The sequence below is a fragment of the Chanodichthys erythropterus genome, chromosome 15, assembly GCF_024489055.1.
Source record: "Chanodichthys erythropterus isolate Z2021 chromosome 15, ASM2448905v1, whole genome shotgun sequence".
In the NCBI taxonomy this organism is placed as follows: domain Eukaryota; kingdom Metazoa; phylum Chordata; class Actinopteri; order Cypriniformes; family Xenocyprididae; genus Chanodichthys; species Chanodichthys erythropterus.
The window spans coordinates 25,399,298-25,424,610 of record NC_090235.1 but is presented as its reverse complement, the minus strand read 5'-3'; the positions used below and the strand labels follow the sequence as shown (position 1 = coordinate 25,424,610).

The following is a 25,313-nucleotide window of genomic DNA, read 5'->3' as shown; positions in this document are numbered from 1 at the left end:
AATCCACAAACTATCATACATGCACTTCAATACACAGACTATTGATTTCCTTTGTAGATAAACATGACTAGCATCTATTTCATCACACACATACCTATCTTGCTGTGTAATATAAGCACAGCAGATGTTCTACTGGACCTGCACCTCTGTGTTTGAATGTGGGTGAGATGCTGACAGCAGCTACATCTGTTCACTCATCTATTTTGCATGAGAAAGCTTGACCACACCAATGGCACAGCCGTCTTATCTTTTTTTAATCAATTTTTTATCTATTCATTCTATCCTGAAAAGACCTCCCAGCAGTCTGACATTTCATACAGTTTTCAGAAATGAACCATCCAATTGTCGTCTCAAAGAACGGACAACTTTAAGCTTAACTTCTACAGGGAATCTATGGCATTAATGCAGGTGGTTCACCAATTATTGCTGGATTTAAATGAAATATTTCTGTGAAAATATGAGTTAAATACAAATACAATATTTAAAGGTATAGTTCACCCAAACCAGTATGACTTTATAGATATTTTAAAATTTGTGTGCGAGTGTGATGTGCGGTTCAGGTATTCCCAGCATTTATGATAGTAATACCAGAAATCTTTGACCTTGTGGGGACATTTTTTGGTCCATATGGAGGAAAACAGCTTATAAATCACACTAAATTATGTTTTTTGAAAATGCAGAAATGCAGAACGTTTTCTGTGGGTTTTGTGTTTAGGGGTTAGGAGATAGAATATACAGTTTGTATAGTTTAAAAATCATTATATCTATGGAAAATCCACATAAAACATGGAAACCCAACATTTTTTGTCCATTCAATGAAAGGCAATGTTGTCCAAGAATAACTATAATACAGGTTTAAAACAACATGATAGTGATAGAAAGAATTACATGACCAATTAAATTTTTGGATTAACTATGCTTCTAATTTAATTTCAACCAAAGTTAAGAAGATAATATTCAGCTTCTTAGTTAAAAAGCTAAAGAAATGTTTCATTGTCCCTTCCACATTAAAATGTAATAAATTAAGTTTAAATTATATTCTAATGGCTCTGCAATGTAAACATCAAAACAAAGTGTGTTAATACAATGATATGGTATATACACATTATTAAAGGCCAGGCTTAAAATGTAACACCCAATACAAGGATTCTCTGCACCGCCTATCTATTCACAAAGTGGTTTTCGGCCTCAAAATGCTTCAAGACCCCTGTTTTCAACTATTCTTGACTTCAACTAGATAAAATACTGCATGTAAGTGGTTCTTTTGAACCTCTTTGAGCTGCTAATGGGACCTTATAATCTGAATCAGCCGCAGGGATCACTTCAAAGGCAGTGTAAATTCCTATTTAACTCAACTTAGCTCTCTAGCGTCCATCGTTCACTCCATGTAATTGCCCACACTGTGTGCATTTTTGTCAGCATTTGTGCATTGTGCCAAAAGTGGTCTTATTACAGAGTGCAGCTGAAGTGAAATTGAAGAACTCCAATAGTACGGCCTGTCAATACAGACATCCATATCCACTAACTTCTGTACAGAGGAGAAAAAGAGCCTCACTGAGTACTGAAGCAGAAGATGTTCCTATGAGAACATTTCCCACTAAACAAAAACTTCAGTGGTTAACAAGACATGCGGGAGCTCCTTTCTGTCAATATGCAGAAAGGAGCACTTTTTTACCCATTGTATATTTTCTTCCACTGCATTTCGGTAGCAACTAGAGCAAACAGAAGAACGGTCTGGTTTCATCCACGGACTTAAAGTTGATCCCTGAGGCATTACACAGGCTTGCCCAGGCATGGTGCCATGTGCCCGTCTTAAAAGTGTGCCATATCTCAGTAGGGAGCTCATGATTGAGCAGCAGGGATGTCAAGAACATCATCTTCGAGGTGTGAGATAATACGGACCGTTACAGACAAGCCCATTCCTGATGCTGTTTGTCTGCGGGGAGCTGAGGATCATCGATGCTCGTGGGTGTATTAATGAAATCAAAAGCCATGGACCTCCAGGTGATCTGACTGTGACATGCTCATTGTGATAGTTTTGCAAATCATAATACAAAATAAGGTCCGAATTTGCAATCCAACTCTCATGGCACACATGTGGTCCAGACATACATTTGATGTGTGCAATAAATAGAATAAAATAATTATGATTTATCTTAGAATGCAGAATAAAACTGTAATAATGTTTAACTTAGCAGTTGTTTTCAACATTGATAATAATACAAATATTCCTTTACTTCCAAATCAGCATATTATAATGATTAAGTAATGGCTGCTGAAAATTCATCTTTGCTTTCAAAGGAATAAAATGTTTTAAAATAAAAAAAACTATTGTTTTACATTGCGAATGCAACTCTAGTTGGCTTTAGATAAATGTAAAATGTCATTTTTAGGGCATTTGCTTAACATCAATATGTGACAAAAACAATCCTGATTAGATGCTATGTAAAATTGATTTTTGTAACAAGTTTCTTCCCAAAGATGAGGAAAATGTGCTAGTTCGCATATATTTACTATATAGTTTTTGGTACAGTTAGTACATTTAAACTCTATAGTTAGCCAAATTATTCACAGTTTTGAGTCATCAGTTAGTTATTTCAGTCATAAGATGGAAATACGTAACTCTCTTCCCTCTGTAAAAGTCCAATAACACCTTAAATCCATAAGCAAGGACATTTTTGCCAGTAGCCATTTTGATTCTCCTCATAAATATTAGATACACCTTTTTAAAGGCTGAAATAGGAAGCCATTGCGTGGCGTCTGACCACCGCAGATTCCATTAAAGCTTTTGCAGGAAAAACATGGACAGCTATAAAACTTTCAGCACTTCTCTTGAGAGGAGGTGAAGCAGGGACACCTGGATTCCTCATAAATAATTCATGAATGCTGACGGAAGTGCCGGTCGAACAGAAACTCTTGTACCACAGCTAGATAAAACATATTTAAATGTGATGTGGGAAATGCCATTAAAAAAAATCTGTCACCGGTAGGGTCAAATTGACGGTATTAAGAGATGGATGGTTGAGGAAGAATTGTTTGCCCCACAACAGTGTACCATGCCAGCATAATTAAAGGGAAATGATGGCCTGAAAGCTAAAACAAGTGTTGGGAAACTCTTATTAACATAAAATGAGCAATCATCTGCAACACTGTTACGGTCTCCAGAGCTTTCACAGGTGTGACATGGCTTAGACCTCTTCCTGGATTGGTGAGGGCACGGCACAAACTGGCCCATCACTGCTGAAGTTAGGAAATCAAAGTGAGTCATATGCATCAAAATAAGATCTATTTGTAAAAGACACCAAATGAGAAGAGTATAGTGAGTAGTATGGCATAGTAGGTAAAAATATATCAAAACAAGCCATTCTACATCCTGCACGACCACATCAAATCAAACATGGCATGTACCCTGACTTAAGTCCATATAAATTGCTTTGAACAAAAGAATCTGCCAAATGGAAACTTATTAAAAGAGTATGAGAAAGTGTTCTTCTCCTAGTTAAAACAGCAGTGTCCTGGCTCAGCCATTGCTTTAAAAGGCACGTATTACTTTTTAAATGAGGAATTACATTAAGCTTTCTCAGCAAGTTCATTTAATTACGTTTCCGATGACAGGATGGTGGAGCAATCTCCACTGAGAATATACTTGCCGTTCAATAACACCCAATAGCTGTCAGTGAGGTTGTGCAAATAACCTGCTAACTTGAATCAGAATACCAAATGGAGTTTTTAAACAATAAAATGCTTTGCTGGCTGCTCATTACTCTCTCAATATTGTGCTTAATAAATGTGATGAATCACTCCAACTGTGCCACATTAAATGGTGCGTGACTGAATATAGCAATGGATTTACAGTTTTTTGTGATTCTTCAGCACTCCAGAGAAGGATGAAAAGGAGATTCTTTGTCTAAGACCAGCCCTGGGGTACAATTTACAGATGTGGGGGCAGAAACTGTTATCCAAATAAAATATCACTAGAAAATTTCTTTACAGTGAGTAGATGGATTTATTTATTTATAATACTTATTATTATTATTATTATTATGAAATCATCTTTTTAATTCAGATTAGATTTAAAGTTCAGGGTTTAGGAAAAACTAACTTTTAATTATTTAGTTTAACTGGTTGTGCACTGGACACAAATAAAACTACCAATCATGCGCGAGTGATTTACATGTTAAGTCAATGCAAAGACGCGAATTGACATCCTGCGGCGCGATTCGCGCGAATTGCGCAAGTTGAAAAATCTGAACTTTGGTGAATTTCCGTGCTGCGTTAACCAATCAGGAGCTTGCTCTAGTAGTGACGTGACGTAGCGAGCTGAGGCAGAATTTCGAAACAACAATGGAGGACAAAATCATCGTCGCTGTAAATCTTCATACATTTATAGAAACAGAAATAAAAAGGATCGTGTTTGAAAGAAAGTGAGTGAGGAGGTCGGACAATCTGATAAGTTGTAAAAAACGGTCTTTACTCAGTTACAGCTATATTATATTATATTATATTATATTATATTATATTATATTATATTATATTATATTATATTATATTATATTATATTATATTATATTATATTATATTATATTATATTATATTATATATTTTAAGACTACAAGCCAACTAAAGATGACCAATTGAAGTGTGCAGAAAGCAGTGGGAGAGTCTGGGACACATAAAGGAGCGGGAGAGACCCTCTCATGACGCGAATTCGCGTCTGTTGTGAAGGGATTTCACGTGCGAATGAAGCGAGTAAACTCAAAATGTTCAAGCGTCCAACTACGCGCGAATAGTGCGATTTATTCGCGCAAGTCGCGTCTGGTTTGAACGCAGCATAAGGACCAGAATGTCATGGGAATGGGCTCTTTGACAGTATGGAATCACCTAGCAACCACCGAAAACACTAGGGTTGGGTATTGTTGGAATTTTAGCGATTTCAATTCCAATTCCGCTTATTCATTCCTATTCTTATAGATTTGATTCTAATATGGTAAAAAGTGTCAAACATAGATATTAAACATATTTATTCTGTCTTTTTGCAAAACATTGTTGCAGCAGATTTCCATGAACAAAAATCAGCAGCCTAAAAAACAGCTAACTTTTGCTTTTTAAATAACAGTAATGACACAGACAGCAGCAGATTTATTAGGCTGCTGTCACTTTAAGACTTAATGCACGATTCAAAATACTCTTACACATGCATTTTCTTTCTTAGCTGTTTACATTCACTTAAGACATAATCAACTGTGTTTACAACGACATTTTTACATACTTTTGTACTTAATTCAGTTTTCGTGCACTATATGAGAGGCGGCTTTCTGTGTGGGTGCTCTGGATGTGCCCAGCACAGAAAACAGCGTGTGAGTGCAGAATTAAGTTCTCTTTCGCGTCTTTCTGTACTTTAATGGTTTAAAACCAAATTAAAATGAGCACACAGGAATTGATAAGCAGAATGCTCACCTCCATATATCTCTGCCACTTTCCATTACACTTTTCTCTATGTGCAAGGTCGAAACAACCTAACCAAGAGTCCTACGTTGAGCTTGAGTCACGCTAGTCTAAATCCTCATGCATTAGCTCGGGTCAGACATCGTCAATTGTTGCAGCCTCAATTTCAGGACATAAAAGCAAGTCTTAAAAGCTCAGACACTGCAGAGGTGGAAGAGGGCAAACATTAGGCACTTCATTATGAACTCCTCTACAATTATAAAGTCTAATGTTGCCTTTTATCTTCACTGCTTGCAACTGTTCAGTCTCAACATGTGTGACAAAAAAAACAACAAAAATAATTCTTTCAAAAAAGAAACTTGATGAAGACATCTGGCACATGTCAATGGTAAGGTTTTAAAATAATGGCACTTACGAAGTTCTCCGACTTTGAGAATCTCACACAGCATCTTCGTCAGTTCAATGCTACTGCGACCGAATGGACACTCGTGTTTATCCTCACGACTGCTGTTCTCCAGTACAATCTGTAACATACACACAGAATTAAAAGGCAGGAATGCCAAAATTGTGTCTATCAATCTGTTAAAGCAAAATGCTTTGTAGAAAGAAAAAACTACATGAACGTCACAAACTACTTTTAATTTTTGTGTGCAACCTAGTTAGAAATTATTTTCTCAATTTAAAAAAATAACGTAATATTTATTAAAATTGTGACACCCATGAAAAAAACCTGGGTTATTCTCACAGAAAAACAAAATAAGTAATCCCGTTCCATTTTCACTTAATAATCACTTTCCATGCTATTGGTGGAATTTTCTGTCATTTATGACACAATGTTTCCCAGTCATTCAATATTGTTACTCATTCTGACCAAGTTATTTTATTTTATTTAAATGGATAGTTCGCCCAAGTCTTATTTTTCTGCAGAATACAAAAGATATTTTGAAGAATGTTGTTTTGGACTGCACTGACAGAGTACAGACAAAAACATTCTCGAAAATAACTTGTTTGACAGAAGCAAGAAAGTCCAATTATTTAAATTTTTTATTTTTCTTTATTTGGATGTTTATTTACTGTTTATTGCTAGAAATAACAAAAATAACACCATACAAGTTTGTAAGCTGTATTTCAGTGCGGGAGGAGCTGTTGTCAGTCCCAGATACTGTGATGAGGGGGGCCACAAAAGTGTCTTTATACTGCTAAGTGTTTGGGCACTGTTTGAGTACTGAGTGTATTTTAGTGTTTATCAGGGTATGAGAACTGTGATGAGCAGCAGAGTCACAGCACACAGTTGCAGAGGGCAGTGAAGTGGAATAATATTGTTAAAGAGTAATGTGAGGAGACAAGGAATGTCCTCATTCACCACCACTTCAATGTCCTTACTGGGTCTATGAGTACGAATAGAGGGGTGATGGATGATGCATTTTAGAGGAGAATAACAGACAGGCTTGGCAGTGCAAGTATCACTTGTGACTAAAATATAAGTGCAAACTGTAAAATGCATTTAAGAGCATGTGCAAATAATAAAAAAAAAAAATTCTAGCAGGTCTTTAAAAAGTTTAATTTTTTTAATGATAGTTTTATGATATTTAAAGGTCATAAAAAGTCTTAAATATCTTAACTGGTATAGCAAACATCTTAATTATCATTTTAATAGGTCATAAATGCGGGGACAGAAAAACAGGAATTGCGATACAGCCTAATGTGGTCATAAAACATCAAAAGGCTGAAATAAATATCAGCGCTGCACATTTTAAGTAAAAATGAGGCTTCAGAGCAGTTTGTATTCATTGAATACTGCACATTTATGCCAACAGATTGCTTATGAGGTGCTGTTGATTAATTATAACAATGTTAACTTTATGAAGTTATACAAGTTTATATTGTAATATATGCTGTAGATTGTTGCGAGAGTGCATATTTTATCTCCCTCATCTTTCTGAATGAGCAGCCAGCAATATTAAAGCATAGACATTTCAATATAACAGTCCTGGTGTGTTCATAATTAACAGTCCCACATTATTAATTCATTTTTTTCTGATTAATATTGGTATTTTATTTAACTATTGTGTATAAATTAAATCATTTTGCTTGTAATTGTCTTCTTGTATCCCTTTATTAAGGAAAAATGCATTATTTGATACATTTTTGTTGCATTCCTGAAGTTTTTTAATGCGCTCCTATACCTTTCAACTTAGGAGCTTATGTTCTCCTTGGGAAAAAAGTAAGCATCAAGCCCTGAGAGAAAAAAGTTTTAGCAACAACAGCAAAGAAAACAGACACAAAATCAGATCTTTCATTTAGAGTTCCATTTCTCTTCCACAAACTGTAAAATAAATGAGATTAAAAAGGAAGATAAATAAACCAATTGGCTGGTAGTTTAATGGATTTAAAGGTCCAGTGTGTAATATTTAGGAGGATCTCTTGACAGAAATGCAATGTAATATTCATAACTATATTTTCAATGGTGCATAAAGAACCTTTATGTTTTTATTACCTTAGAATGAGCCATTTCTACATACATACACTGGGGTCTCCTTAAATCGAAGTTGCCATTTTGCGCTGCCACATTTCTACAGTAGCCCTAAATGGACAATCTTCTCATTGCTTGACTGGCTACTCTCTGCTGTCTCAGATGACAACATCATTTTCCTGTGTTCGCCACCGTAGCTTCACTATGTGCTTCTTCGAAAGCGAGGAGTGAGCGGTGGACTGAGCCATCGGTTGCAATTCGCAACACACTGAACCTTTAAAGTCACGATGAAATGGATCAGTAGCAAAAGATATTTTCTTCCATAATGAGACGTACATCCAAATGAAACGGATATTTTTTAAACCAATTTTTATTAAATATTATGATACATGATAAAACGATACACGTGGATGAACTGTTCACAATAACATGCATTAACAAAATAGACCAACTGTAATATGACCTAACTTAATGTAAAAGACTAAGGTCTGCAGTGGTGAGGTAACACTGGACTTTAGAGTTGATAATTTAGCACTAGTCAGTTTATAAATAAATACTGTTTTTAAATCAAATAAAATATAAGTGTATAATATTATAATATTATAAATAAATAAAAGTGTTTTCTTATTTCAGCACCTATGGAAAGTGAGCGTGTCTTACCCTGATATAAGCATCCTGATGGTGCCTGGCAAAATAGAGCATGTTATCCAGAGCCAGCATCCCAGGAGGAATCTGAGTGAAGTCCACCGCAGGATTCACATGATTCTACACAAAGACACACAAACACAAGCATGATCGAGAGGAAACACACACTTCAGCCGTGACTCCATGACTCGCATCGCAATCACGCCAAGAGTCTCGCATTGCATTTTGAGTAGTTGAGTCTAGATAAGACGAGTATTAAATTGGTTCCACTGCTCAAACTGCTGAAAGAGTCCGTGATTCAGAAACAGGCCTGTATATCCCCGGTGGATGACAAAGGCCCAGCAAGCCTTCTGCAAATGCTACGACTGCGATATCGGCTCCCCCTGCTCGACCGTCTACTTCAAACTAATCTGCGCTTTTCAGAAAATGCGAGATGGTTGGCTTTGAGGATGAGGGCTCTCTGCGGCTGCCTGACTGGACTTAGGGTTGCCAATTATGCCGTGTTTGAAAGTTCTTGCTTTCGGATGGACCCTGGTGAGTCTGAGGCACTGAATAGAAGAACCACAGAGTAAAAATGTTTTTGATTACAGACAGAGAAACAAAGAGAGAGAAACAGAGACAGAGGGTACGATTGGAATGGCATACTAACTTAGTACATTTGCAGTTTGGAGTATGTGTGCTGTGCAAAAAAGCCAATTTTTGCTAGTATGGAATAAATAAGGAGTTTGTAACCAAAACCAAATTCTGTATCCCACAATGTAATATCCTCAACTTGACATTCCATTTCAAATGTGATGAAAGAACCGCAAGAAATACCAATGATTTTTGGCACCCTCTTCTTAAATGATTAGTTAATAGCACATAAGTGAGGCTAAAAGAATAGCTAATCCCAAAATTATAATTTACAGCCATTAATGTCATGTTGTTCCACTTTCTTTTTTCCATAGAACACAAAAAGAAACCTTTTGAACAATGTTCACACTGCTCTTTTCCATACAATGGAAACATTAAGAGACAACAGGATGTCAAAAGATTGCTAATGGGTTTGATTTTTTAAAAAAAAGTCTCTTCTAATCACCAAGACTGCATTAATTTAATCAAAAATATAGTAAAAACAATAATATTGTGAAACTGTGTTCCATCTTAATATATTATTCCTGTGATGGCTGTGATCAATACTTCAGTATTCAGTGTCACATGATCCTTCCAATCATTCTAATATGCTGATTTGGTGCTCAAGAAACATTTCATATTATAATATTATTATACTTTTGTGTTTGTATTATCTTTTATTTTGTGGAAACCGTGATACTTTATTTTAGGATTCTTTGATTCATTCAAAATTCAAAAGAACAACATTTATTTGAAATGGAAATCTTTTGTAACATTCTGAAATCTCCCTGTGGTGAAAATCCTGTTTTTAATGTTGTTTATATGTCTTTGTGGTGTTTTTAATGTGCTTTAAGACAAACCATGTGCAAATTCATAAGTCAATGCCATTGCTGAATATTTTCTCCATAAAACTGCAGTGAACCAAAGAAGGTCTCAAAAACACGGTTTGAAATCGCTGGTGTTTCTGACGTCACAAACTACCTTGTAACCAATATGTCAATATGTGATCATCAACGAATGGATCTCTGAGCTGAGTGGAGACGGGGCTAATTTTATATTCATAGAACCATGTATACTAAATGAGGCAAGGGTAGAGTTACATTCAAGCTATTTTAAGGCATCAATATTTTCTTTTTAAGGAAAAAACGTTTAAATGTGTCATTTTGGTGATCAAAGATGAGTTTTAAGGGATAAAATTATTGACTAAAGCAGGACTTTAAAGGTGCCGTAGAACGCCTTTTTAAAAGATGTAATATAAGTCTAAGGTGTCTACTGAATGTGTTTGTGAAGTTTCAGCTCAAAATACCCCATAGATTTTTTTTTATTCATTTTTTTAACTGCTTATTTTGGGGCATCATTAACTATGCGCCGATTCATGCTGCGGCCCCTTTAATTCCTCACGCTCCCCGCCCACGGAGCTTAAACAGCATAAACAAAGTTCACACAGCTAATATAAACCTCAAAATGGATCTTTACAAAGTGTTCGTCATGCAACATGTCTAATCGCGTAAGTATGGTATTTATTTGGATGTTTACATTTGATTCTGAATGAGTTTGAGGCTATGCTCTGTGGTTAACGGCTAATGCTACACTGGGATTTATAAAGAATGAAGTTGTGTTTATGAATTATACAGACTACAAGTGTTTAAAAAAATGAAAATAATGACACACCGTGAATACAGTAAGAAACGATGGCAACTTTAACCACATTTAACAGTACATTAGCAACATGCTAACGAAACATTTAGAAAGACAATTTACAAATATCACTAAAAATATCATGATATCATGGATCATGTCAGTTATTATTGCTCCATCTGCCATTTTTCACTGTTGTTCTTGCTTGCTTAGCTAGTCTGTTGATTCAGCTGTGCACATCCAGACATTAATACTGGCCTGAATGCCTTGAACATGGGCTGGCATAGGCAAATATTGGGGGCGTACATATTAATGACCCCGACTGTTACATAACAGTCAGTGTTATGTTGAGATTCGCCTGTTTTTCAGAGGTCTTTTAAACAAATTAGATTTATATAAGAAGGAGGAAACAATGGTTTTTGAGACTCACTGTATGTCACTTCCATGTACTGAACTCTTGTTATTTAACTATGCTGAGGTAAATTCAATTTTTGATTCTAGGGCACCTTTAAATGTCTTAACTGTCACTTTTGATCAATTTAATGCATCCTTGCTGAATAAAAGTTTATTTCTTTATATATGTGCACTCCTTTTATATATCTTACCGACCCTAAACTTTTGAGCTGTAGTTTATATTATATTATATTATATTATATTATATTATATTATATTATATTATATTATATTATATTATATTATATTATATTATATTATATTATATTATATTATATTGCATACTGCAGTATGGAGTATGCAAAACACTAATATTCCATTCTGAAAAAGTCAGCCAGAGACAAAGTCCACCAGCAGCCCACAGTACTTAAAAACACGTCTGCGGCGAGGGCACTGGAGACCAATTTCCCATCCATCAATGTGACAATGCCCTGAGAGGGTTGGAACACAGCCCTCATTAGCAACACTGTTGTCTTAACACATTCTGTACAGCTCCCTAACAGCAAAACTCTGTGCTTCTCCCAAAACGCTGTGAAAATGGTGTCTAGACCCTCAGAGCTACCTGTCATTTGACATTGGCGGCAAGGGAAAACAAGTGTGTAATCTGAGGAGGTGTTAACACTGCAGGAGGAGTTTAGGGATGGTCTTATCTTCAGACAGCACACAACACTGTGAAAGGGGTCTTAGTGAACCTCAGAAGCTCAAAGGGGCTTGGGAGCACATGACAACTTCAGTTTTGTCCCCTTCACACCGTAGTACGTTTCTGCACAAAGGCCTTTCCTTCACACCTGCCTTGGCCTCTCCTTCTCCCTCTTTCCTGCTGCTTTCTTTCTGCTTTCTTTCACCGTTCTCAAGCTGATAACAGGTTAAAAGTATAGTAGGCTCATCTACACATTTATTTATAATTAATAATAATAACAAATATGTATTTTTTTAATATACTGGATATACAGTGGGGTGCTAACGACCAAAATAGAAAATGTTTCCATTTTTCATGTTTGTAATTTAATAATTTTTCATTACAAATTATAGTATCGGCAATAAAATTTGAGTGAAAACTAGCAAAAAACAAAATAATAATGATATCAATAATCTGAATATTTGCCAACAAAATAATAATGAATATATTTTATTCATATTGCCCAGCCCTTGGATATCACTGCTTGAAACCTGGCTGACAATCTCACATGAGAAAAAAATATAGTGTCAAAATATGACAGATTGACTGGCGGCATCTCTGCCATCTGGGCATGTCTGATGATTTGACCCGTTTGATGTGCAAAGGAGAGAGCGCTGGATATTTTTTTACAGTGAAATGTGTCAAACAAATTTGATAAAAGAACTCTGAATGTTCTGAGTTTAGCCGAGCCTCAATGGATTCAGACAATGCTTTGAAATATGCAATCACAGTGATATTATTTGGGGGCAAACAGCTTTAGCTAAATAAACAAATACATCAAAAACAATTCTAGGTCAGAGTTTATGAAATTAACTTGAGGCTTTATTCAATTTTTGGACGTAAATGACACTTTCTCTCTTGCACCCACATACTGAAATGTTTTTTTACCACGGATTCTGAGTTTGCTAAATAAGCATAGAGTACTATAAAAAACATTTAGATTTTTTTCCAGTACTGTCAAATTAGAGTTAGCAAAGCATATAACAATGTAATGTATGAAAACTTACGATGAAGCCCAGTTTTTTGTAGTCTCGTGTGTACATGGACTTGCGCTTCTCAATGCTGCCGCTGTTGTTGGACTCACACTCAACGTCAAAAGCAATCCTGCGCAGCTCGAAGATGATGTCCCTCTGAGCCTGAACACAGGTATAAAACCATATTTATTGCACAGATCACTGCAATACTTGATTCTGAGTGTTCAATTGCAACATTCTGTCATCAAACATAGTTATATAAATCACTACTAAATGCTACAATATGCCATCTGATTTTCTTAATGGCTATATGTTTCTCATATCACTCCAGTCTCTTTCTTTCTCAACAAAATAAAACAATTGAAACTCAAATCAATATGTAATGTTCATTTATTTATTTGGCTAGCAACTGTATAGTAATCAGGACTGAACATTGTCTGCAACTGTAATAACTGTTCAGTGATAGAGATTCACCTGGTCTTGAGGGTCCATCTTCGTCATCATGCGGTCCTCCAAAAGGTTAAAAGTCAAGACTTGCAGCACATAGAGCTGGTGTGCCATCTCATCATTTATGGGTTTGTTACTCCTGATCACATTCTGACAAATGAGAAAGAGAGAGAAAGAGAATGTTAGACATATGGAGAACCTTTGACTGCTGTGGAGATGGTATCATGACTTATCCAGTCATTTATAGGGTTAAAGAAATTATATATATATATTATTATATTAAAATGCAATTATTACTACTACTACTACTACTACTACTACTTTACCAGGCCTGAAAAACACCATTTTAAAAATCCTTAATATTTTCATGTTTTTTCATGTATGTTTTTGTTGTTGTTGTTGTTGTTGTTGTTGCATGAATTACAGGAAAACGGAACCAAAGAGAGGTTTATGTTCAGATTGGCATACTAACATAGTACTCATGCTATTTTTGTACTATGTATACTGTGCACTTACACTGAGGATGATTGAGCGCAGCTGCTTCTGTGCTAGAATATGAGCCATCTCCTAAAATCAAACAAAACATCGAGTCACCTTAAATCTCACACACTCATACGTATGCACACATACACATCTTTAATAACCACTTTAAAAGGTATAGCTCAGCAAAACATATGAAACAGCTCAGTCAAATATCAGTTAAATCACCTACAGAGGGTTCATCTTAACTAGAGAGCACTTACTGTAAGAGGACAATCAAGGATGTTCACATTGTCCTCATCAAACTACCATTACGAGCACAGCAAGGGGAGGAAATAATGTGAGAATAAGACAGAAAAAGAGAAGAGAAAAGAAGCGAGAGAGAAAGCAAAGGCATTTTGTTAGTAGCACAGAAATGAGAGGTCAGCAAAACAGACCTGGAGAAACTGTAGATTGACATTTAGGATATGAGGCAGTTACATGAGCCCGCTGTGACTCTTAAGTCACTCTCTTACTTAAAGCTGCTGTAAGCAATTTTTTTAATACTTCACATAAAATATCTAACTGCCTGACAAATATCACGAAAATGGGTGTCTTGAGAAACCACACAGCCCTGGGCTCTGTAAACAGAAAGCATGTGTTAGCCAATCAGAACACTTGGAGTCTCTGTCTGACTATGTCTGTCAATCATTTTGCATGTTCAGGTTCTGCTGACGTCAGGTTTTCTGACATATCTTTGGAGAGTGGGTGTATGGTTGTATGAATGAGGGACAGTCTAATTCAATAGCTAAGGGAATTTAGCAAGGTGGTAAGCATTGCTTACACCAGCTTTAACTAAAAAGTTTATATTATTTGTCACAAAGTATTCTTTCTTCACTTCAGTTTATCAAATTAAAAACTACATCACTGCAAGTACTGAGAACAAAAAAGAAAAATGGATTATTAGGGGCGGTCACATTAGCGAAATTTCACAGCCAAAGAAGGTCCATTGTCTATTGTCAATAGTGTAGCAATGTATGAACCACAGATCACCCAGAAATCACTTTCAAACCAAGCAGTTTCCTGGCGGTTAATAAGGCAAACTCGAGTGACAAAATCTGTGTGATGAAATCTTTCACTCTCACACAAAATTCATAATTAAATGACTGGATTTCACACATGAAAAATTGCAGAACAATGGTAAATGTGACCACACCTTTAAGGATTGTTGTCTCGCTCACTCCACTCATTTGGCTAATAGAATAACAGATTTAATATGCATGGAGGAAAAAGGGAAATTGTCTGAGGTGAAAAACTAACACATTGCACACTTAAGGTGATGATACACGGGGCAACTTTCTGAGCAATGTTGCCGAGTAACGTTGCTTGGGCACTTTCCCACTGAGAATGAGCAACGAATTTATATCTGGATTCGTTAAATCGGTCATGGGCAATTTTTTGAGATCCTCCAATTAGAATGTTAGAAAAAAATCAAACAAGATGGCGGCCTCTCAGCGGCAGTGGAGCAGAGAAAAGGAGCATGAACTTCTATCTTTTTACGCGAATAAGTTGTCTTGTGTCAACCCAAAACAGGGAATTTACCTCATATAATGCTTAAAATACCAACAACTGTCCAATGTAATGTGTGTAAGCTCTAATTAAGCCATTGAATGTTGTCAGTTAAAATACTAAAAAGACGGGCCTATTTAATGTCTGTAGTAGCGTAGGCTGTAGGGCGTATGGCACATGAATGTAGCTTTTGATGTAGCTTTTAGCCTTTTGCTGAACTCGCTCTTCTCCCTTTTTCTATCACAAATCAGATTGGGAAAACATTTATTTTTAATTAAAATTAAGAACATTTTTGAAAAGTTAAATAAAGTGCCTATAAGTGTTTATAGTAAGGTATTTATTGGGTTGGCAATGGATTTGCTCCTCTCTGAATAGTTGCTGCTAAATGTCCGTTGCCCTAATTAGTTGCCCTTTGTCTCATCAGGTTGCCCGTTGACGGCAACATTGCCCAGCCTACATTGCTCAAAAAGTTGCCACGTGTATCATCACCTTTACAAACACACAAACAGACACTCAAGCACATACAGGTAAAAAAAAAAAAAAAAGTGTCAAAATAATGCCAAATTAAGTGACTTGCATGTCTTTTCACAAACAGCACTTCTTACACTGTATCCTAACCATGTTTTCAATGTCAAGCGATTTTTATGTTCGTACTGAAACTATAATGCTGCATGAAATAACAGAATCTTAGCCAATAACAACATATTTGATGTTTAACATGCAGTGATGTGGAGTAAGAATTTACAATCACATCATTACAACATTACATGACCCAGGCTGGTTGGCCTCTGCTGAGCCTGCAGCCAATGAGATTGCTTGCTCATCATTTAAATAGTCTAGTTCAGTGTTTGCTGTAGGCTAACACTGAATCCCTCCACCTCCCCCTTTCTAGATTGCTACAGGATTTATGTATGTCTTTTTATGCAGCAGCAGCATACCTTACATGCTTACAGCAGTGTGTCTGTGTATCTGTTAGCAGCAGCACGTCCATATGTGCTCTGCAGCAGCAATAATCTTCATCAACAAATACATTAGCATATGCCATATTCAATAACATGCGATTTCGAGAGTTGTCATAATGTTGTCTTGAAATAATGTTATGTGACACTGTTGACAGTTCCGGCTTGTTAGAACAAAAATGTAGACAAACATGGAAGACGTTCGGGTGGCATTTTCTCACGTCTTGCCTGATAAAGACATTTTTTAGTCTAGACAACAACAAGCAAATGGAAAAAGCAGAAAAAAATGGGTTTCTGTGTTTGCTGTACCTGTCTCTTCTCCTCAGGGGCTTTGAGGAACAATGCATTAATCACGGCGATAGTGTAAGTCTGGATGTCCTGATCCGTCCTGTTGCCAGAGAGAGAGAAAAAAAGCAAAAAACTATTAAAAAGGTATAGCTCACCAAAAATTATCAATATTTACAAAAAAAGCATAAAGCAACCAAGGGTTGTAAAGCCCCAAATGCTTGACGCCCAGACATGCACATTCAAACTTGGCTGGATGCATTAATAATAGAGCGTTTTTGTCATTTTTGGAGCCTGACAGTTACTACATGCTTTCATTATATGGAGAAGAATAGATGACAAATGGGTATGAATAAATGGATAAATATTTCCTTTAAATAAACTGAGTACAATGCCAAAGAGATATCAATTATCCCTGCTCCATACCCTTGCAGATGAGGGATGAGCTGGCCAATGGTGATTTCTTGAGCCACCTTCTGGTAAAGATCTTGACTGTTGAGCACCATTGATTCCAAGATGGCTAGAGATCTCTGGAGTACAGCAGTGTCCATGGCAGATTTACACACATAACTGGCAATCTGAGGATGAAGTGACAAGTTAAAAAGGATAGAATGTATAGAAATATGGATTTTAAATGTTTAAAAGCAAGAGTTTAATCAAAATAGAGCATGAACACAGTATGGTTTAGTGTCTTATGACATTGAAGCCACATTTTATAATGTAAATTTATATTTATCAGTTAATTGCACTTCCGGTTCCATTGTCCCAAAGTCAATGGGTTTTTTGATTAGGTTTTTGGTTAAATGCCTGAAATAAGATCACAAGCTCAAGATATTTTCGCATTAAATTGGGTCCATACACCCTTGTATTTTTTCAAAGATTTTACTAAAAGGACATTGCTAACTAGTGTCTAAATGGGACTACAAAGGTTGTCTGCCTGGGACATTAAACGTCATCACGCCAATAATGTAAACTCATCTACTCACCAATCCGCTTTCACAGCTTCATTGTGTTTATTACACTTTTGTGAACTATTCTTATTCAAACTTTCATTTTAAATAATGACTGAAAGAGCAAAATGGTGGTGATGTTGAAGTTGTGCAACTGTGATATATTTCTTTTATAGCCTACTTCTGGCAGTTTTATTTAGACATCAAAATTCATAAAAGTTGTGTTCATTTCTGAAGATTATCATGATAAACAAAATATATGTAAGAATCATAAACTTTTCTTGTTCACAAGAGCTTATTTTCTGCAATAATCCAAAAGCCAATGGAAACCCCTATTATTATTATTTTTTTTTAGAGGGAACAAAATACATATTAATTTCTGAAAAAACACCCACTGATACCCATGTGGACGCACCTTCTTGATGAAGGCCACAGAGAAGGTGTCCCAGGAGACAATGCCATGGTCCATGAGTTCCACAAAGGCCGTCAGTGTGAAGGAGAGCAGGTCACCAAAGCTATAAAAGACAAGACAACAGCCACTAGCCACGTCTCTACCGCTCACCTGCACTGAAACAACAGCTAAGCCTCAGCTTTAGAGCGATAGTGAGTGAGAAGAACCAAGTAGTGAAGCTGGAGAACAGGAGGACATGGAGTCAGCCCAGCTGATGTCCCTGTCCTTCAAAAGAGCAGCCAATGCCAGAGAGCTTGGCAGCAGGAGCAGGAGCAGCGGAATTACACTGGCAGAAATGTTCAGTGGTATCATGCAGCAGTTTGTTTGGGATATTATAGTTATGATGACTGGACACACACTAGAATATGATAGTCTTCAAAAGGAATATTGTAGGTTAAATACAACTTAAAAAGATTTTATTCAAAAATGATCATTCTGTCATTTGTTCCAAACCTGAATGACTTTCTTACTTTTGTGGAACAGAGAGTTATTTGTTTTTTACTACTATAGTATTTAATAATAAATAATAAATTAATTCTCAATTCTTAAGCTTTCCATCTATTAATTATATTTTACTTTAACTTTATATTGGTTAACAGTTTTAATAGTTTTAGTTTTAGTTAACAATAGCAACACTGGTGAAACATGTTTAATTGTCCATAAAAAATACATAGAGGTTTGGAACAATATGGGAGTAAGTAAATGATGACAGAATTTAAAATTTTTATGTTTAAATTAACTTCCATAAACAGCATCTGTAGCATACTGTTGATTAACACAGAAACTAATTATGTAGAATTAATCTGAAGGGAGAAAACAAAACAAAACAAACATAGTCATACAACCATGTCACTGATACTGTCGATAATAGCATAATTTGTATTAAACCTCAAATATTCCTTTAAGTAATAAGACAGGAACTTAATTCTGTGTTTTGAGTAAAAAAACAAAAACAAAAAAAAAGAATAAATTTTAAATCAATTAGTTCTATCTAAAAAATAATAATAATAATAATTCTAATCCTCATTACGGGTGCTTCTCAATCGGAAGGCTGTGTCCTAGTAAAGCTGCATATTATCTTTGCTGCCACTTTATCAATTTCTGAAGTTCTTAAGAACGTGAATATGGTCATTGGGGTTGGAGCTAAAACTGGACAGTGGCCCTCCAGGAGCAAGATTGGACAACCCTCATTCTAGCCGACAAACCTCCAAAAGGCTGGACTAGGAAGGACACAGCCTTCCATTTAAGAAGAACACTATGTGCCGCAGCTTTACGTTCAGATTTTTGGTTTTAAATGAATAACACTGCCCCCTATCGTCACAAATACCTCAGTTCATGCCTTTTCATTATTTCTCATAACAAAAATACACGTGTAACAAAAAGTTACAATAAATAAATAAATCAGGCCAAGAAATCTGGAGATACAAAAACATAAATAACATTTTTAAAGTAACAGAACATAAAAGGCAGAAATGAAACAGGAATTACTTAAAGGGATAGTTCAGCCAAAAATTCAAATTCTGTCATCGTTTACTCACCTTCAAGTTGTTCCACACCTGTATACATTTCTTTGTTCTGCTGAACACAAAAGAAGATATTTTGAAGAATGTCTGTAAACAAACAGTTGATTGGCCCCATTTACTTTTATAGGTGTGGAACAACGTGAGGGTGAGTAAATGATGACAGAATTTAAATTTTTGGCTGAACTATCCCTTTAAGTTGCCTGCACTGAGCTTGGTGTTGAGTATTTATATAGCAGGGAGTTAATACAGCGTAAGTTAGACCTCATAATAAAAAGACATTAGTTTGAACAGCAATTTTTAAATATACCACTTGGAGCAGGAAGTATTTGCAGCTGGAATTGGGCAAAACCCTACAAAAAAATGTCCACGGTGGCACTGAGAGATGATAAAATATCACAAAGGGATATTTAGTGTTGAGTAAAGTAGTTTCTGGTTGTTTATGACAACCAATCATTTTAGAGGGATCCTGGGCAACAGGATTTTAAGAAAAAAGCAGTGTTTTGACCAAGTTTAAGAGGAATAGTTGATGTTACAATTATATGGAAATGTGAGCACAGATTCTTGTCAATGAGTGGGAAGTAAAAAACAGAAATAAAAAAAAAGTTTCCCAAAAGTGATTAGTGTAAAGCTTCCCCTAAAGCACCAATGTTGCCCAATACCACATGCAAAAGAAAGAAAGACAGCTGGTTTGGTTACATGGTTACAAAACCATAAAATCATCAGAAAAATGGTAGTGACTGCAGCAGTTGGCAAGTGTTCCCATCGCTTTGATTGGTTTTGAGCACTGAGGCCAGAGCCCGATCATGCAGAGACTCGGCCCGGAGATTAGAGGGTAAGTGACAGGGGGTTATCCGGCTCAAGTGGAGACGCTTACCAGGGTTTCATTATCTTCTGAAGTTTCTGATACCGCCTGAAATTTAGGGAGACAAACACTTACATGGGGTCCAAATATTCCTTTATGAACCCATTATGACATTTACATTAGGAAACTCTGTGCAAAACCTATTGTTATGGTTACACAAGGTTTAAAACAAAGTACAGTATATCTTAAGCATACAGTGAGGCATGAGCTGAGAGAAAAACATAGCTGAACATAAAAACATTTCTGAGAGACACAAAGCATGCAAAGCAGAATTGTGGGAGAAGCACACTGCAAATAAACATACTGCCTTCACACGCATTTAATGCACAACATGTGCTTAACTCCCTGAGGTGGTCATGAGCAAGTGTGAAGGATTACCAAAAGTATCCATTACAAATCATCATGCAGTGTATTGCATTCATTTATGACTCAAACATGGCTCTTGTTTCGTCTCATGGTCTTGTCAGCAGGGCTATAATCCAGATATTACTCAACATGTTTGATCATTAAAGATGAGGCACACTGCCTGTTTGCCATGTAATTTCTGACCTAATGACTTGCACTGTACTTTTAAAACCCATTTAATCTCACCAGTTAAATTTGCGACCATTTTTACATTTTTTCAGGGTTGTTGATTAATTTTATGTATTTTTATTAAGTAAAAATAGCATATATTAATAGCAATAGCATAGAATGTGTGTGTGTGTGTGTGTGTATATATATATATATTATATATTATATATTATATATATATATATATTATATATTATATATATATATATATATATATATATATATATATATATATATATATATATATATATATATATATATATATATATATATATATATATTATATATGTGTGTGTGTGATAAACCATAAATACCTTAAATGTAATAAATAATAATGTAATAATACAATAAATAAATACAATAAATAATACATTTCTTTTCTTTTTAATTTGACTTGGCTTCACTTAATGTGAAGCAAATAAAATGTATTGTTTTCAACTTTCTGTTGGGTCTTATTGATCAACTGTGCAAATTTTGATTCTGAATTTTCCTATGGGTTACAATTGTGACCATGAATAAATCAATACTTTCGACTTTTAAAACCTTTAATGCAGTTTGTTTCATTGGCCAATCCAAAAACTAAAATACATATGTACACTTAGCTGGGCATAAATTTGGATTAAATGGATTAATAATCAACTGGTATAATAATAAATCAACTGCTGTGTGTCTGACACATATAATAATTTGATATCATTAACCTTCACTAATAGAACAAGCTTAGAGATATCCGAAACTATTTCTGATTTATATTTCTCTGGCAATCAAAACAGTGGTACTAATCAGAGTGCTACTGTGGCACATGACCAGTAGAGGGAGCCACTACACCACCAACCCTCCGACTGGCTACATTCATCCCCCATGATGTCAGAGTACTCACTCCGTACCCTCAAGAGTGCCGTCATGCTTAAGTCTTTTGAATAATCATTGCCTGGTCAGCGGCTAACAGGAATCCACGGCAAGAATGTGAAACAGTGTGTACTTGTGTGCATGTGCGTGTCCACTTGGATTCCTAATGGTATGCAAAGACTGCATAGAAACCCACACATAGGCTCTTTGAGGTCAGGAGCTGTTGACACAGAGCTGCTTTATATAAAACATATCCATGGAAATGATTTCCATGGTCAGCTCTTCAGTGTACCAAAATGCTGAAACACCTCAGCTGGCGGCGCAGAGCTCCGATAAGTAAAAACGCAGCTATTGATTCAGTGAAATAAAACCAACATCCCAACGGCAGCCTAATTTCACTCAACCAGCGGAGCACCAGAGGGAAATCACTTCTGCTCATGCAAGAAAATTAATGTATCGGGCAAATCAGATAAATCTTCTTCCACAACTACATGAAATGTGAAAAGAGCCATAGGAATAGTATGACCTTGACAAATAGAGCAAGGACAGGCATAATTAGGCATGTAACGGAAAACAAAAGCACAAGCCTGTGAAGTTGACCAGCCGTAGAGGAGACATCCAGTTTGACAGACAACCATGTATTTTTTCAAACAATTTCTTCCCTCAAGCCGTTTTGAAAGTGTATATATCTTCCTAGCTGCCTTTGTTTCTTTAGTGCATTAATATTCCTTAACTCTGCCTCTAAGTGTGTTTCTCCAGTCCCAGTTTTCTCCCTCCATTTTTCTGCGCTCTGTCTCTCTCCTAAGGCAGTTTGTGTCTGCTGGCAGAGCTCGGCCTCCTCATGGGACCGTCCGTATAGGAGTTGAAAAAATGCCAGCACAGCAGATAGTGTATCTCCGCTTTAACCTTCAACTGAGATGGTCAGGCCACACGGCTGCTTTATTTCACAGAGGAGACTGGAGGAGGGAGTGAAATGTATACACTTCATTTATTATTAATAGAAACTGTCTGATATAAAATATCTGCAGTTTATTTGGATGATGCATCTCTGATGTGACTGAGTTGTGTTATATTGGAAGGCACATTGTTTGTGTTCGACTTCAAACAAAGCACTACAAAATGTCCTCAATCATAACATGTGCTCTCAACAAAGTGTGATTAAACACTTTACTGTTTGTTGTTGTGTCTGATCATACTTTGTTGTGTTTTGTGTGATCAAACGCAACAAAAAACACGTGTCGTGAATGAGGACACTTTGTTGTGCTGGGTTACAGGGCACATTTTTGTGTTGTTTTGTGTATTATGGCATGTTGTGTTGTATTTGAAAGAGTCGCTGTGTTGCATTTTAGGGCAATGTGTAGCCTTCAGAAGTTTAGAGCCGGCAATGTTTTTGAAAGAAGTTTCTTATGCTCACCAAGGCTACATTTATTAAAACAATAATATTGTGAAATATTACCATTTCAAATAACTGTTTTCTATTTTATTTGCTAATTTCTTATTATTAACAATGTTAAAAAAAGATGTGCTGCTTAATATTTTTGTGGATGAGGATAAATTTTATGGAATTGTTTGAAATAATAAAGACATTTATAATGTTACAAAAGATTTCTGTCACTTTTTATCAATTTAAAGCATCCCTGCAGAATAAAAGTATTGATTTCTTTAAAGTCCCCCAGTAGTCAATAATTGCATCCCTTAAAATTCATCTTTGATCACCGAAATGATTATTTAAGTGTTTTTTTTCCTTAAAATAATGCCTTAAAATAGCTTGAATGTAACTCTACATTCTTGCCTCATTTAGTATACGCAGTTCTATGAATATGCAAATTAGCCCCGCCTCCACTCACACGTGCTTCCCATAATGTTTATGCATTAGGTCAGTAGGTGGTCTTTTGCAGCTGTTTGAACACTTTCGACCACATGAGCATCTACACCACTAACGCAATCTGGTCGAATGCGTTTTCGACACCCTCTAAAAGTGGACGAAAGTGGACAAGCTCAAAACGTCTTACACCCCGTTTACACCTGTATTTAGCTTCGTCCACCTGTGATCCAATCGACCAAAATGCACCTTAATACCAGGTGGAAATAGACCAAGAGATCCACTCGTTGATGATCACACTTTGACATGATTGGTTACAAGGTAGTTTGTGACGCAGAAACGCCAGCAATTTCAAAACGTGTTTTTGAGTCTTTGGTTCACTGCAGTTTTATGGAGAAAATACTCAGCAATGGTGTTGATTTATGAATTTGCACATGGTTTGTCTTAAAGCACATTAAAAACACCACATAGACATATAAACAACATTAAAAACAGGATTTTCTCCACAGGGGGACTTTAACAAAAACATCTTACTGACCCTAAACTTTTGAATGGTACATTATGTCTATCTACAAGTTTAGTTTATTGGGATTTGAAACCTCCTATTGAACAACACCTCAGAATCTCACCGAGACATTTGAATGGGCTTCATTCACAGTGTAAAATGCAAGTCACTGGCCGTGTCTTTCGGGTTTTAATTTTTAATTTGAGTTTTAATCTGCTTAAGCCCTGCTTAGGCAACAAACCAATCAGTGAATATCAAGAGCGCTGTAATGAAAACAGAGAGACAGGAGGAAAGGCAGCCAGAGAAACAAAAACAGTTACTTACTCTGTGCCGCTCTCAACCATCTGTGTAAGCAGCGAGATGCCGTCAAGGTTGATGAACTCCTGAGCAAAGGTGATGTCTCGTGAAGAGTTGGCCAGATCCTTCAGAGCGTCCAGCTTCATGTCCATGCTGGACGACTGGATGCGCTCATGCAGCTGCTGGGCCATCTGGGCCTGTTACCATGGCCACAGAAGAGGCGTGTTAATGAAAGGGTGACAGATCGTCATGTAGGAGGGTCAGGCCTTTTAGTCAGACAACTCAAGGAAGAAGGCTAGACTACACTTTTCTCAATCACTGCCTTGCTGAATCCACAATGATTCCCTCATTCAACAGCATTCAGCATGCGTCAGCTAATGGTTTTACAAACTCAATTTATCCTAAAGATTCCACATCCTGTCATATCATAGCCTTTTTTATTTCAATGTCGACTTCTAATTATAAAATACTCTAAGTTTATTCAGTATCAATGTTGGCCATTGCAGTGGCTCTAAAAAGTATTTGGACACTAAAGCAACACTTAAAAAAAAATAAATCATTGCATCTGAGAACCAGTGTTATTTTTAGGGGTTCAAGCACGCAGTGCTGAAACCATATTGTAATTATAAGGATTTTTTTTTTTTTTTCCTGCCGTAAAACTGATCGTGCAGATCAAACCGTAAGGCCTAGAGACTTGAAACTTGGCCAGATGATAGGTCTCTATTTGAGGAGAGACTAGTCTCAGCCTCAGACGTCACGTCCAAGGACCGTAGGCTGAACGCCTGATGCATATGGCACACTTATCTGGAAACACTTCAGGACCAAAGTTGTCATCTGGTTGGC

General features: G+C 36.2%; 1 protein-coding gene across 4 annotated transcripts in view; it reads right to left on the bottom strand.

Annotated features, from left to right (window-relative positions):
• Positions 1 to 25,313, bottom strand: part of elmo1 (engulfment and cell motility 1 (ced-12 homolog, C. elegans)) — a 100,914-nt gene that overhangs the window by 31,236 nt on the left and 44,365 nt on the right. For 3 of the 4 annotated variants that reach the window (XM_067410885.1, XM_067410884.1, XM_067410886.1), the window contains exons 6-15: positions 24,498 to 24,667; positions 20,437 to 20,472; positions 18,004 to 18,103; positions 17,065 to 17,216; positions 16,663 to 16,741; positions 13,883 to 13,933; positions 13,394 to 13,516; positions 12,953 to 13,081; positions 8,579 to 8,683; positions 5,861 to 5,969 (exon numbers count right to left, since the gene is read on the bottom strand). In XM_067410885.1, the coding sequence (XP_067266986.1) occupies positions 5,861 to 5,969; positions 8,579 to 8,683; positions 12,953 to 13,081; positions 13,394 to 13,516; positions 13,883 to 13,933; positions 16,663 to 16,741; positions 17,065 to 17,216; positions 18,004 to 18,103; positions 20,437 to 20,472; positions 24,498 to 24,667 (1,054 nt within the window). The remainder of the gene's footprint in view (positions 1 to 5,860; positions 5,970 to 8,578; positions 8,684 to 12,952; positions 13,082 to 13,393; positions 13,517 to 13,882; positions 13,934 to 16,662; positions 16,742 to 17,064; positions 17,217 to 18,003; positions 18,104 to 20,436; positions 20,473 to 24,497; positions 24,668 to 25,313) is intronic. The other variant, XM_067410887.1, reaches the window with a different exon arrangement.